At 46.0% G+C, this 15663-nt stretch overlaps 1 protein-coding gene across 1 annotated transcript; it reads right to left on the minus strand.

Annotated features, from left to right (window-relative positions):
• Nucleotides 1–4262: 4262 nt before the first annotated feature.
• On the minus strand, nucleotides 4263–8324 carry LOC147442667 (putative pentatricopeptide repeat-containing protein At3g01580). The gene has a single exon (XM_086528771.1). It carries the CDS (start codon nucleotides 8118–8120, stop codon nucleotides 5328–5330), a length of 2793 nt encoding a protein of 930 aa, XP_086384897.1. The 5' UTR covers nucleotides 8121–8324; the 3' UTR covers nucleotides 4263–5327.
• Nucleotides 8325–15663: the final 7339 nt, after the last annotated feature.

Raw genomic sequence — 15663 nt, forward strand, 5'->3', positions numbered from 1 at the left:
TACTTCAAATTCGGCTTTCAAAGAAGTCTCCGCGCGGGCCAACGCAGCAGGTGGCTCCGCGCACATCGGGTTACCTTTTTGGGGAATGCTCAAGTATGGGGAATTCTACTTGGGTATTCAAAGCATACATTTTTTAGCCTTCTGCCAAAACCCACAAAAATACACACACTTTATTCCAAAAATTCCAAAAACAAAACATGCTATCTACTTACATTTTCGGGTACAGTTTTCACGCACTTTGCACTATGTGCACCCTTTAGACCTTTGGCCCATGCATAGCCAAGCTCTCTTTTCCCTTCGTTTGACGAGGATGTCGAACTTTCTTCAACCGGGGGTGTATATAAGGGGTATGAGCCTCCCGAAAACGGCCACGGGAGGGGACCCCCCACCTAGACACGCTAGCCTCACTCCACGCACTCGTGCACCGTGGGGGCTCCGCGCAAGGTTCCCCAGGGCACGCTATGACCCTCTGTGAGTGCGGGGGAGCCTGAGGCTCCCCCGTAAACGGCCACGAGAGGGGACCCCCCACCTAGACACGCTAGCCTCACTCCACGCACTCGTGCACCGTGGGGGCTCCACGCAAGGTTCCCCAGGGCACGCTATGACCCTCCGTGAGTGCGGGGGAGCCTGAGGCTACGTGGGGCTAGGGACCCGGAACGCAAGACCCGCGAAACACACCACGGCCGCCGCCCACGGAACGCAACACAACCCGAGCCGGGCCCCTTGAAGGCAAACCCCCACGACCCGAGCCGGTCCCGTCCGAGCCGGGCCCCTTGAAGGCAAACCCCCACGACCCGAGCCGAGCCCCTTGAAGGCAAACCCCCATGACCCGAGCCGGTCCCGTCCAAGCCGGGCCCCTTTGAAGACAAACGCACCTTGACCCGAGCCGGTCCCGTCTGAGCCGGGCCCTTTTGAAGGCAAACGCGCCCACCACGCACCTCCCACATGACGGCCCAACCTCCCGGGTCGTCACACTTGGTATCAGAGCCACCTTTCACATGACGGCCCAACCTCCGGGTCGTCACCCTTGGTATCAGAGCTTCAGGCCCCGTTCCCGTGACACGCCCAACCCCCGGGCCGTCACACGTGACCCGAGCCGGTCCCGACCCGAGCCGGGCACCTTTTCCATGACGCGCCCAACCCCCGGCCCGTCATACTACCTTCTCCCGTGACGCGCCCAACCCCCGGCCCGTCATACTACCTTCTCCAGTGACGCGCCCAACCCCCGGGCCGTCACACTTGGTACCACTACCGCAAACACAAAGGAAAGATGCGAGCCAGACAGGGCTCTTTATATCAAAATCAGAAAGACAAAAACACGATGGACTAACTCGACTTAGTTCGTCGCGCCCGGCCACTTTTGTGGCCTATGCTGAGCTGAAGACCCATTCAAGTCTACAAAGGACCAAGGGACACCGAGCTAGCCCTCCAAATGACGTCCACACAGGGACCAACAGGGATCAGTTTGACGATTGAAGATTCAGCCAAAGCCTTCATGGTGTCATGACGACCAAAGCTACTTCAACCTAAAGACTGCATCTAACCAAGTAACCTTACCCGACTCAAGATTCAGCGATTGGAAACCAAAGCTGGTGTCAGCCTAAGTCTACAACGCGCGTCAAAATGACGGTAAGTTTCCTTGCAACTTCGCAAGGGCTGCATTGCGACGGACTCTACTTCAAATTCGGCTTTCAAAGAAGTCTCCGCGCGGGCCAACGCAGCAGGTGGCTCCGCGCACATCGGGTTACCTTTTGGGGAATGCTCAAGTATGGGGAATTCTACTTGGGTATTCAAAGCATACCTTTTTTCCAGCCTTCTGCCAAAAACACAAAAATACACACACTTTATTCCAAAAATTACAAAAACAAAGCATGCTACCTACTTGCATTCGGGTACAGGTTTCACGCACTTTGCACTATATGCACCCCTTAGACCTTTGGCCCATGCATAGCCAAGCTCTCTTTTCCCTCCGTTCGACGAGGACGTCGAACTTTCTTCAACCGGGGGTGTATATAAGGGGTATGAGCCTCCCGAAAGCGGCCACGGGAGGGGACCCCCCACCTAGACACGTTAGCCTCACTCCACGCACTCGTGCACCATGGGGGCTCCGCGCAAGGTTCCCCAGGGCACGCTATGACCCTCCGTGAGTGCGGGGGAGCCTGAGGCTACGTGGGGCTAGGGACCTGGAACGCAAGACCCGCGAAAACACACCACGGCCGTCGACCCACGGAACGCAACTCGCCCGAGCCAGTCCCGTCCGAGCCGGGCCCCTTGAAGGCAAACCCCCACGACCCGAGCCGGTCCCGTCCAAGCCGGGCCCCTTGAAGACAAACGCACCTTGACCCGAGCCGGTCCCGTCCGAGTCGGGCCCCTTGAAGGCAAACCCCCACGACCCGAGCCGGGCCCGTCCAAGCCGGGCCCCTTGAAGGCAAACCCCCACGACCCGAGCCGGGCCCCTTGAAGACAAACGCACCTTGACCCGAGCCGGTCCCGTCTGAGCTGGGCACTTTGAAGGCAAACGCGCCCACCACGCACCTCCGCATGACGGCCCAACCTCTCGAGTCATCACACTTGGTTCCCCAAGGCACGCTATGACCCTCTTTGAGTGCGGGGGAGCCTGAGGCATATCTTTTCAGCCTTCTGCCAAAAACACAAAAATACACACACTTTCTTCCAAAACCCCAAAAACAAAGCATGCTTCTACTTGCATTTTCGGGTACAGTTTTCACGCACTTTGCACTATATATGCACCCCTTAGACCTTTGGCCCATGCATAGCCAAGCTCTCTTTTCCCTTCGTTCGACGAGGACGTCGAACTTTCTTCAACCGGGGGTGTATATAAGGGGTATGAGCCTCCCGAAAACGGCCACGGGAGGGGACCCCCCACCTAGACACGCTAGCCTCACTCCACGCACTCGTGCACCGTGGGGGCTCCGCGCAAGATTCCTCAGGGCACGCTATGACCCTTCGTAAGTGCGGGGGAGCTTGAGGCTACGTGGGGCTAGGGACCCGGAATGCAAGACCCGCGAAACACACCACGGCCGCCGATCCACGGAACGCAACACAACCCGAGCCGGGCCCTCTTGAAGACAAACCCCCAACTTGACCCGAGCCGGTCCCATCCGAGCCGGGCCCCCTTGAAGGCAAACACAACACTCGACCCGAGCCGGTCCCGTCCGAGCCGGGCCCTCTTGAAGACAAACCCCCAACTTGACCCGAGCCGGTCCCCTTGAAGACAAACGCACCTTGACCCGAGCCGGTCCCGTCCGAGCCGGGCCCTCTGAAGGCAAACGCGCCTACCACGCTTCTCCGCATGACGGCCCCAACCCCCGGGCCGTCACATTCGAGCCAACTTCACCTTTTTGCTCAGCGAATATAAGCTCGCCACCTAAGCAAGGCCGCCTCTTGCCTGCCCACTGTGACACGAGCCTTAGACGTTACGTCTGAAAATTGCTGAGGTAGCACCACACACAGCACACAGTTTGCCGCCGGCGGCCCTGTTTGCCCGCAAACTTCAGCATGCCTGTGAGCGATTCTTTCGCGACTGCAGTGCCATGTGCACAAGACGAGCTTGGCGGCAGGAGCCTTGAAAAGCGGCAAACCTAGAAGGGCTTCTCATGTGCATACCCCTTGAAAGGTCGCGCTTGCGGGACTTCTGCACCGCCCTCCCCTCCTTCATCTCTGCGCGCTTTGGAGAGCAGAGAGAGCGTGAGAGAGGATCGAATATTCTCTCCTAATGAGAGTGCCGCTAGGTGCATCTAAGAAATTCCATTGATTCACACGGTAAATCATCCATTTTTTACAAAAACTAAAGCTACTCAGGCGCATACATTGTTTGCATCCTGAGTGTTTGGCTTAGACAATGTAGCCTCTGCTCAAGAAATTGATGTCTACATTGTTTGCATCCTGAGTGTTTGGCTTAGACAATGTAGCCTCTGCTCAACAAATTGATGTCTAAGATTGTTCACAATGAGGTACACCACTTTGCTTTGCTCTAATAGCACAAAAGTGTATTTTCTTTCAACCATCTCATGAATTCCATCCACATCTTTTCTGAGTTTTCTTGCTAATTAGTATTTAGCAAGATTATTCCATCTTCTCGGGTAATTGTGCTCTAAGTTGGTTTTGGTAGGGTACAACTTGTTTAGAGCATCCTATGATTCATCTTTGGGAAGAAGTATTTTAGTAGACAACACAACTAGAGCTAGCCACATGGTGGGTTGGGAATTTGACACTTGACAAGTGGCATGCATAACAATTCAACAATGGGAATAATGTCCCTATGCTTGTGTGCATATGAAGCCATTGAAGGAGGTAATGCACTCAATGTTGGGGTAAGCCCCGACTTATGACCTATAAGCGGTGCTTAAGTATGAGGCTTGCATAAGAGAGTATACCTTAGCTTGTGACCTATAAGTAGTGCTTAACTATGAGGCTTGCATAAGAGATCCCTATACCTTAGGGTTTTGAAGATGGCTAGACTAGTTTGTGGAAACCTCGTCTTTGGGTTTTGAAGATGGTTAGACTAGTTTGTGGAAACCTCACAATTAAGTGCATGTGTGCAAGACTAGCATTGAGAGGGGTCGCCTTCCGAGAAGGGAGTGCCCCCATGCCATACTACTCAAATTCCATTATCAATGGCATGCTCATGACAATCATGCATGCCAAACATGTTAGAACTGAGCAAGAAGGTGAAAAGCAGGTTGTGAGCTTGGACAAAGGTCACAATTTACATTCTCCAAGGCAACATCTGGTACAAGAAAAAAAAACGGGCCTGCCTTGCGCTCGAGCTAAGAGTTTGAAGGGCCTAAAATGCTTCAACATCTAAGACCAGGTTACAATTATGAACACTTTCAAAAAGGTAGGGACCCTTCATGTAGATAACATAGAAGGTTCACTGTCTATATACACTTGTTAAGTTTGTTTTCTGTCCATGTTTATGTTTCACACGCACAGGGACACTTCCATCGCCTTGATGTCAACTGTTAAAGTTTCCCGGTAACAAAAATTCTGAGAATATCTTGCAGGAATCTGTGAATGTGAAGAGTTATGGAATTGCTATTCCTCGTGAATACATATAACTGTCACATGGCATGGTGACCAGAACCTGAGGATATCTTGCAGGAATCTGTGAATGTGAAAAGTTATGGAATTGCTATTCCTCGTGAATACATACAACTGTCACATGGCATGGTGACCAGAACGGCAAAAGGGAACACGGAATGGGGGGGACCCCCAAAATGGCCATTCCCTTCGACTATGATGTCATGGATAACCCCTCCACGGAGGCAAGACCACAGAGTTGAAAGCCTTCTTTGGATGTGCTATCAATAATCAGCCGATCCTGACAGGCCAGAATCAGCATAAGCTTTAGACATCAAAATGTCATAATCTGTCTCCCCGGGCTGCAAAACCCTTGCATGGTTGTATGCTTGTTCAGCCAATTCAATGTTACCATGAGTACGACTGGCACACAAAAAGCACAGCCATTGAGGAAAATCAGCCCGCATAGGCATTTTTCTCCAGAATTGATTTAACGAATGAAAATCTCCGACCCGTCCAAGGAGGTCCATCATACTACCGTAATGCCTTAGATCGGGAGAAAGGCCATGATCTACACTCATAGAGTGAAAGTACTCCAATCCTTTCCCAACAAGCCCTGCATGGCAACATGCTGAAAGAATCACTGTAAATGTAGTTTTATCTGGGGCAATACCTGCCCCCCTCAACTTTTCATACATACGCAGAACGTCTGCAAAGTTGCCTAGTTCTGCAAGGCCAGAAATCAATGAATTCCATAGCACAATCCCCGGTCCATCAATTCTATCAAAAATTGCCTGTGCATCCACCATTGTAGCACAACTCCCATATGCACGCATAAGTGTAGCTGCTACGGTAGGAATCTGATCACATCCTGCTGCAACAATGTCAAAGTGGACCTGCATGCACGATTCTAGACTTGCTGTCAAACCACAAGCCTGCAGTGCCATGGTAAGCGTGACACAATTCAAAAGCACTCCCTGCTTCAGCATTTGTCTATACAACTGCAGAGCCTTCTTGCCTTGGTTTTGTTCAAGGTATGCTGACAGCAGTGCAGTCCGTGATACAATTGTGGACTCCGACAGTGCATTGAATACATGCTCTGCTTCCATAACGGCCCCACATTTTCCATACATATTAATAAGGGTACTTCCAACAAAGGAATCTGATGCAAAGCCCCTACTCAAAGCATCCTCATGAAAAGCTCGGCCTAATTCTAGCACAACGGCCTTGTTAGATAATTGCAACATGTCTGGTAATTCTGCCTCCCCAAGGATGGCACATACCTGGAGAACGATCACAAAAGTCCATTTATCTGGTTGGAAATCTTCCTCCAGCAGGTGTCTATAAAGCTGTAAGGCCTTCTGCAATTGGCCCTGTTCAACATACGCAGAAAGCAATGCATTCCATGCGGAAACCGATTTTTCAGAAATAGAGAAAAACGTATGCTCCGCTTGCCCCGCAGCACCACACTTACCATACATGCTCATCAATCTGTTGCCAATGTACGATCCTGAAGCAAAGCCTTTTCTAAGTGCACCTGCATGTAATGCCTGTCCTATTTCAAGAGACATGATTTTTGTCGCGCATTCCTCTGCATCATTCTCTGCAAGTGTAATGCATGCCTGGAGGGCAAAGCCATACGCCAATTGATCTAAAGCCACACCTGCACTCTGCATCTGCCGAAAGAATAGCAGTGGCTTTTTCCGTTGACTCACATATCCTTCCTGCACCATGAGAGGTTCTTGGGCCTGCTCAATGTAAATCGACAACAAAGAGTTCCACGATGTGATGTCACGGTCTGATAACGTGGTGAATATGTGCTCTGATTCAAAAACAGCCCCACATTTTCCATACATCTTCACAAGAGAGCTGCCAACAAATCCATTTGATCCAAAGCCTCTCATACAAGCATCCATATGCAGTAACTGCCCAATCTGCAAAGCTTTGTTTTTTAGTGAAAATGCCTTGACATTTAAGGAAGCTTCATCATTTTCAGCAAGAGACGCACAAGCCTGAAAAGCGAATACAAAGGTAAGCTTGTCAGGGCTTGCACCTTGGTGCTGCATGTGCGTATAAAATTGCAAAGCCCTGTGTGCTTGACCTTGCTCTAGATAGGCTGACAGCATCACATTCCAAGATACAATATCAAGATGAACGACAGCTTGAAATACTTGCTCTGCATGCTTGATGGCCCCATACTTGCTGTACAGATTCACGAGCGTATTGGCAAGATAGACATCACCCATGAAAGCTTTTTTCCTTGCATCAGCATGCAGCCCATGGCCGACTTCATTTGGCAGCTGTGAGCCAGTTATCTCTTCTGGTCCTTGATCCTCTATAATGGAGCAACACGCTTGCATAGCCAACATCACTACCAGTTGGTCCACAACAATACCTTCATTATGCATCTGTCTATATAACTTCAAAGCCTTCACCCCTTGATCCCCTTCGACATACGTAGAAAGCAATGCACTCCATGACACCACAGTGTGGTGTCGCATAGAGCAAAACAACATCTCTGCTTCCATAAAAGCCCCGCACTTGCCATACATGTGAACGAGGGCACTACATACATATACATCAGATGCAAAGCCCTGCCACAATGCTGCGGCATGGAGTTGCTTTCCAAGGCAAATGCCATAAGTATTGCCACAAGCTTTCAAAATACTTACAAAGGTGAAAGAGTCAGGCAGAATTCCATCATCTTTCATGAGACAATGCAGTCGAAGAGCTTCCAGGTCCTGTTCGTTGTCGACACAAGCAGTGATAATGGCTGTCCAGGAGAAGACGGTGCGGCAGGGTAAGCAGAGAGAGGTAGAAACTGCATCATCCAAAGCACCACACTTTGCAAGGCTGACAACAAGGTAGTCACCCAGCAAGCCAGCCAGCCGGACTTTGTGCAGAGAGAGATGGGCATGAACTTTCTTGACGTGAGAAAGGCTTTTGATCTTGTTGCAAGCGTGTAGCAGAGCGAGGTAGAAATCCACAGGGGCTGCCGATTTCATACACCACAGTCTCTCCAGAGCTCTTTCCAGCTGCCCGCTTCCGCACAAAATTGGCAGAGCACTTCTTGACATTTAAACGAGAAACAAAATGAAGGTAAGCGCAGACTGACATGGCGTTCTCTGCCTCCATGCCCAGCCTTGTTTTGTTCAGCTCCTTCGTAGCTACCTCCATTAGCTTCCCCAACCATGCACTTCCATCGCTTTTGAAAAAGTCCTAAGATGTTCTTCGCATACACCTACCAAAATGGAGAGCCGTCTAAATTTGAAGGCGAAAACTAGACTAGTCCCAGAGGGGGTGGGCCAATTGTTTAAATCACAAGGCCAGCCTACTACTAATCGAGACTAACAAACCTCTAACAATTCTATACCTTCGTAAGTTCAAAAGAGTCTGAACTCACGAATTATAAGAGGGAGTAAAGCACTCGTAAAACTATAAAAGTAAGGGACACAAGGAAGGAAAAACAAACAAACAAAAACAAACAAACTAACTAAATCACTTTGTTTGCTACGAAACAAAACTAAATAAAACAAAACATTATTAACTAAAAAAAGTTTTTAAAAAAAACCTACGTAAAATAAGTTGATGCAACTTATTTGGTTTACTATTCACTCACAATTGTGAGTTTTGCAAAAACAAAAAAAATACTCAACTTTAAGCAAACAAGGTGAGATTTTACGATGGCTTTTCAAAAAGGAAATCAAAATATGAGGAAAATAAAAATACAATATATATATATATATATATATATATATATATATAAAAGAGAGAGAGAGAGAGAGAGAGAGAGAGAGAGAGAGAAAGAGTCACAATCGCTTGTTCTTGTGAAAAAAGCTCTTTACTTTTTAAAAGCTTTAAAAATAAAAAGGTACACAAAATAAAAGCAATGTAGTCCCATCCTAAGAAAAAAGAACAAGTATAAATTATGTGTTCGTGCTGAAAATAATATAAGATGAGCAAGGATAAAAAAAATAAACAAGGCAAAGTCTTAAAAAGCCCTGTAAGGCTATGAAATGAAAGGGACCCATTTGACAAACTCCATCAACATTTAAGATGAGTCTCCATCATTGGCACTGAAAACATTGGAAGGATGCCTAACTCGACTCAACACTAAGGCTTCTTCTAGAAAGCCAAAAAAAGATAAGAACAACTTCTAAAGGAACACATTTTTAAGTCCTCATGTAAGCTAAATATGAAATCGAAAAATCAATACTACTACAAACCTACGAAGAGCAAAGATCCAAACTTGACAATATGTGACCTCAACTTCGATGCTTGTCCAAACAGGAAGAATAAAATTATCACCTTTATCATGCATAGCTTGGACAACAACTATGACATCCCTACTCACGTCGTCAGTGCCCAAGAGTAGGTGCACGTTTGTATAGAGGTCATTCATGCTTTGAACGTACTCTACAAAACCAACGAGTTAAATTTCTACCAACCTCTAACGATTGTTTAATGCAAAGTTCTCCTCTTGTTATGAATCAAAAGGTTGCTAACTAAGAGAACTTCATAAAGACCATTCGGTTGCTCTTGCCGTGAAGAATAGGGACTCAACTCCTAAAAAGTCTTTGTTGCTTTGGTTGATTCTACACAAGGCAATCTGGACAGGAGTAAAATGTAGAGATTGTGGTCAGGGTTCTAGACTTTGTTCCTGATGCATAAATACAGAGGACGACCTCCCTCATATCTTCCTTAATTGTAGATCCTCTATTAGGATCTTGACCCCACTGGCAAAAGTTTTAGGGTTTTGGCCCTCTGCTAAATAGTGGCTCTTGGGAGACTCGGTTAAAATCATCTCTTCATATTGGGCCAAAATCCTTTCCGAGTTCATTTGGATCATGTGGAAAGAGAGGTGTGCAGTGGTGTTTGAGGCGTCTTACTGACTAAAAGTCTGAGAATGCTTTTAACTGACTTCAATTTGCAGATATTCCCGCTAAATTTGGACCAGTTCAAGATCTACCATGCTCAAAGCAAAGAGTTGGCAAATTGCAAGGCCAACTATGAAGCACCGTTGAACAGCTGGATGAAGGCAACTCACCTAGGGAGGACTTTGCAACAGAGGATTGAGGAAGTAGAACGAAAGTTGGCAGGATTCATAATCCATTGCGATCAAGCTTATGAGCTAATGATCAAAATTGAGAACCGAATCCAAATACTGGGTCACTAGTGTTGTTGTTGTTACCCTTGTTGTTGTTTTTTGTTTGGCCCCTCCTCTGTAACCTCTTGTATATCTCCTCGCCCCTCCTGAGGTTGATGGATGTAATTTTTTTAAAGTCTCTCTAATACAAGTCTGCTCTTTTTGGTGAAAAAAAAGAATGGGGACTCATATATGGAAATCGCTTGCTAAGCATTAATGATAATGAAGATTTCAAACACATCATTTTGATGTAAGAGCTATGCATGCCTAATGTTATTGTGATATATATCACATTATCGAGGCTGTTAGCTGATGCAGAAAGCCTTGGGAAAAAGAGTGGGTAGTGCGGCCTCCTTGCAAAGTAATGCTTTACATGGCTATGTGAAGCATTTTGAGAAGTTTTGCATGTCAACTGGCTTTTCCAACAGCATGGCTTCCCACGAAGATCCATTGCGGACCTTGTTTTGTGATCCTTTGTGAATGAGTATCATGTAGCATAGACAAAGGAAGCTTGCAACAACATGGCTTCCCACGAAGATCCATTGTGGACCTCATCCTCGTCGTGTGATTCTTTGTGACTGAGAATCGTGCAACACGGAAAAAGGAATCTTGCAACACTCAAAATCATGACTGCTACCATGTAAGCTGGCTCGCATCGCTTAATGCAGTTGGGCAATAGTATCGAATTCTCATTTGGCCACGATGTCACCATACTTTACGGACGAGGAGCACAATGCAAATTTCTTGGACTGAGAGACATCAGCAAAGACCGTTCCCAAAATTCCAGGCTTGCTTAAAGGGTTGGAAGCAAAAGCCTTGATCCTAAAGCTCGAAGAGAAAAGAGCCGCATGTGGCAGCCACTAAAGCAGCTAAGGTTTCCACTAAAGACATGACAGGTCCCATCATGGCGGCTATAACTCCCACGATGGCACCCACAATGACTATGATAGCTTACACAACTCTCTGCACAATATACAGATGGTAGGAGAGTTCGACTCAAATGTAGAATCTTCAAGTGTCAGATGAAGTTACTATTTTCTCTCTCTCTCTCTCTCTCTCTCTCTCTCTCTCTCTCTCTCTCTCTCTCTCTCTCTCTCTCTCTCTCTCTCTCTCTCTCTCTCTCGGATTTGCTACAAGAAGCCTTGATCCTAAGCTCGAAGAGAAAAGAGCCATAGGTGGCCACCACTAAAGCAGCTAAGGTTGCCACTAGAGCCATGACAACTCCCATCATGGCAGCTATAACTCCCACGATGGCACCCACAATGACTATGACAACGTCTCATACAACTCTCTGCACAATATACAAATGATAGTAGTGTTCGGATCAAATGTAGAGTTTTTGAGTGTCAGTTGCAAATGGCTCAAATGTAGACTCTCTCACTCCTCTTGTCTCTACCTAGCTTGCTATCTTTCTTGTATTTGAGAAAGATAGCTCTCCATAATCATAATGTAGATTATGGGTTTGGTGGAATAAGCTCTATCAACAAAGATGGAAAAGATTTCGGACATCATCAGAGGTATTAAAGCAATCAGGGAGTAAGTGCTTGTGTGGATGAGATGGACGGGGAAGTATGAGTTGTACTTGTAAGGTTCTTAGGGTTTTGTTTTCAATTTGAGGATTTTGTGCTGACAATTGTAGTGTGTCATGAAGGATTGCATAAGAGAAACTTTATACTTTATTTACTGAAGATAATTTTCCTACCCGTACCTACAGTTTTATGTTGACTCTGTCATTTAAGCCTATTGGCACAGGTGGATGAATAGAATTATGTCTTTGAATAGTTGACATGGTCTTGGATAAGTGAGTGGTTCCTTTCTTTTCAACAACTGTGAACCCAAAACTAGGGAGAAATAATAAACCACTAGTAAAATGGCGTCGCCTTCGGCGGCAGCATGGCCCCTCTTACCCTCAAACCCCTTGCTTCCACTGCCTATTCAGAGAGGGTTTTGGACCACCGGCCAAAGTTATGAGATAACAGGATCAGAGATGCCTTGGGCTATTTTTATTGGAGCTACAAAGACGTAGGGAGAGCCTCCTGAGGAGACCAGACAGTAGGAGAAACTCGCAAAGGGCGATCACTAATTTCTTTAGACTACATACGTGGCATTCAAATGAGTAGGCACACAGGGGATTCACTCAATGTACAAAATGGGATGCCACCTATGAGCGGACAACTCTGATAAAACCCCTATATATGACTCATATTAGGAAATATGACCCCTCTTTCTATGCTTATACGACAGTCAATGCAAAAAACTATAATACCCTTAACTCTGATCAAACCCCTATATATGACTCATATTAGGAAATATGACCCCTCTTTCTATGCTTATACGACAGTCAATGCAAAAAACTATAATACCCTTAGCTTACATATAAAATTTAGGTCTCACATGATCTAACTAAGTAAAACTAGTCAAGGAGCGTGTAGCGTAGTGACTGGAAACGTACTAAGGAACCACTATGTTGATAACTAGATGTACCCTCAATGTGTCATAGTTTGACTTTCAAACTATGTGCTTATTCAGCCTACACTCTAGCTACTCGTCCAATTTTGACCCATCTTAATTACTCAAGGAACATGGTTATAAAGTTGTGTTAGGTTCTCCGTATAACTTTGCATCTATACAAGCTCTTTATAGCTTTCATCCCTCAACAAATGAACTATAATCACAAAACAAGCAATTGATACAAAGCAGTGTTGATTCTTGCATGTATCTTTGTAGCTATTGACTCACAAGGTCGAGGGTAGACTCTTTTGGGAAGCCATGATTTTAAAACACAAAACCTTCCTCTCAGTTCTTCCACACCTCCCCCCCCCCCCCCCCCCCCCCCCCCCCCCCCCCCCCCAATAAATATGATACCCCCTCCCTTATTTTTAAGTTTGGGAGATCAATTATTGGGGGCCCGTCCCTAACTTATATGCTTATGTAACTTGTTAAAAAAACCCTCCCCTGCACTTACATGGTGTAGTAAGTTTTCCATGGTGACTCCCTCGGGAGTAGGCATCACAACAAACTTTAGAGAAGGTTATAGATCTGCATGTGAAGTCGGCTAGAGTAACCTAATAAAGCACATTAGTAATGAGAGGTGGAAGAGACCAGGAGCATAACACTGTAGGCTACCATACATTGACATCCATCTACGAGACATTGAGGGAGACAACCTAGGCACCTATCCTAAAAGTTGCTCAACGGCCTCCTACTTCTAGTGGTCAAAGGGCTCTGACTCTCTGAGCTCAACTGGAAATTTCAAGTTGGCCTTTATTTTCTTCAGTTAGGAAAAATGTATAGAGAGAGAGAGAGAGAGAGAGAGAGCGCCAAGATCTGTCTTTGGTGCAATGTGCAGGAAAAAGAAGAAGAAGATCTTCCTTCATCATGGAAGGGAATTAATTTTGCCCGTAAAATGATGACATGGTGATGGAGAGAGAGAGTGAGTGAGTGAGTGAGAGAGAGAGAGAGAGAGAGAGAGAGAGAGAGAGAGAGAGAGAGAGAGAGAGAGTGAGTGAGTGAGTGAGAGAGAGAGAGAGAGATTTTGGCGAAAGCAAACTTTGATGCTCTCTCGAACTACTCTGCTTGTAGGGCTTGTTGTAGCATCGTCCTCCCCTGCTCATGATGCTCTTATTCAAGCTAGGAGGTTACAGATCTGCATGTGCAGTCGGCTAGAGTAACCTAATAAAGCACATTAGAAATGAGAGGCGGAAGAGAGTAGGAGCGTAGCATCGTAGGCTACCATATGCTGACATCCGTATCCAAGACATTGAAGGAGACAGCCTAGACACGTATCTTAAAGCTTCTCGACGGCCTCTAATTATGTTGGTGCTCGAAGGGATCTTTTCCCTCTATGAGCTCAACTTGGCATTTCAAGTTTGCCATTATTTTCTTCGATTAGGGAAATGTATTTTTCTAGCTCTAACCCCTACGCCGCCTCTCTCTCTTTCTGTCTCTCTTTTTCTAATGCTGGTCTCAGCAAGTCTTTTCGTTTCTCTGTCTACCTCTGATCGTCGGGGTTGCAAAGAACACCACCGGACGAAGATCCTTGCACCATGTGGCCGAGGAGGGAGTCGGAATTCCTCCCTCTATTGTAGATAGGATAGAGATTATGTTTATATAGACAGAGGGAAAAGAGAGAAAGAAGTTGACAACATTAGAAGATGCATCAACATGTAGAAACATCAATAAGCAGGGACCTAGAGAGAGAGAGAGACAGAGAGAGAGGTTTTGAGGTTTGGAGCTTGCAGTAAAGGCCTTGAAAATTGTGTACAACGGATTCTTGTAGCTGTAACCATCCCCCAAATTTTCAAATAGCTGTGTTGTGTAATGGTATGCCTAACTAATTGGGTCAAGCCCTTGCATAAAGGAGGGGATGTAAAGAATGTAAGCAACTACCGGACTATTAACATTGGGTCTTTTATGGAAAAGTTATTTGGGTGCATAATGGAGATGAAATTGAGTGATTGGGCTGAAGAGAATGACAAGCATGCAAAAGGAGAAGCGGATTTTTGTTGATGCCATAGCACCATTAATCATCTTGTCACTCGTCGTATTCTTATGGAGGAAAGTCGGTTGAAAGGCAAGGGATTGTATTGTTGTTTTGTGGACTTTAAGAAAGCCTTTGATATGATTCCACGTAACAATTTGTGGAGAAGAATAGAAGAACTCCAAGTGCCAAGTGATTTTATGCTTGCGGTTTCTCGAATCTACGAGAAGGTGATACGTCAATTACGCATGGGAAGAGGAATTTCAAAAAAACTTGTAAGCACTATTGTGGTTAAACAAGGATGTCCATTGTCACCAACTCTCTTTGGTCTATGCATCAATCAATTGGAAAAAATGGTACTTGACTTTATGCAAGAAGAAAGCATTGAAGAGGTCACTATTTGCAATGCGGTAATCATGCTTTTGTTGTATGCGGATGATGTAGTGCTTGTAGCACACACTTTAGAAGATGCACAAAAGCTTATGGTTTTCCTTGAGAACTTTTGCTTGCTTAGTGGGCTGATTGTGAATGAATCCAAAACAAAGGTTGTAACCAACCATAAGGAGAAGCCATGCACTGTCTACAACCATGAAACACTTGAAGCTGTTGAGAGCTTTAAGTACCTTGGCCTTGAGGTTCCGTCCAATCATAAGTGGCATGAATGTGCTATATGTCATTTGGAAGCGGGAAAGAGAACATATTATGCATTTGAGAACATTTGTTATGTGGGAAACATCAAGTGTTGGATTCTCAAGAAGTATCGTTTGATGCATTGGTGACACCGGTTCTTCTTTATGGAGTTGGGGGAAAGTGTGGGGTGGGAGCATCTCAAAGTCTACTTGGAAAGAGTTTGAGAATGTCCAAAAGTGTTCTCTTACAAACTTTCTCCAAGTTAAGACACAAACACCATATATGCTCCTACTTCTTGAGTCAGGATCTCTTCCAATTGAGGTTATGGGCATGGAAAGGGTTGTGGAGTACATGATAGAGATGC

This window comes from Adiantum capillus-veneris, chromosome 14 (assembly GCF_014529385.1).
Source record: "Adiantum capillus-veneris isolate H3 chromosome 14, ASM1452938v2, whole genome shotgun sequence".
Classification (NCBI taxonomy): domain Eukaryota; kingdom Viridiplantae; phylum Streptophyta; class Polypodiopsida; order Polypodiales; family Pteridaceae; genus Adiantum; species Adiantum capillus-veneris.

What these genes read in the sequence shown, in the direction of transcription:
- LOC147442667 (XM_086528771.1), bottom strand. Translation starts at nt 8,120, where the DNA reads ATGTCAAGAAGTGCTCTGCCAATTTTGTGCGGAAGCGGGCAGCTGGAA.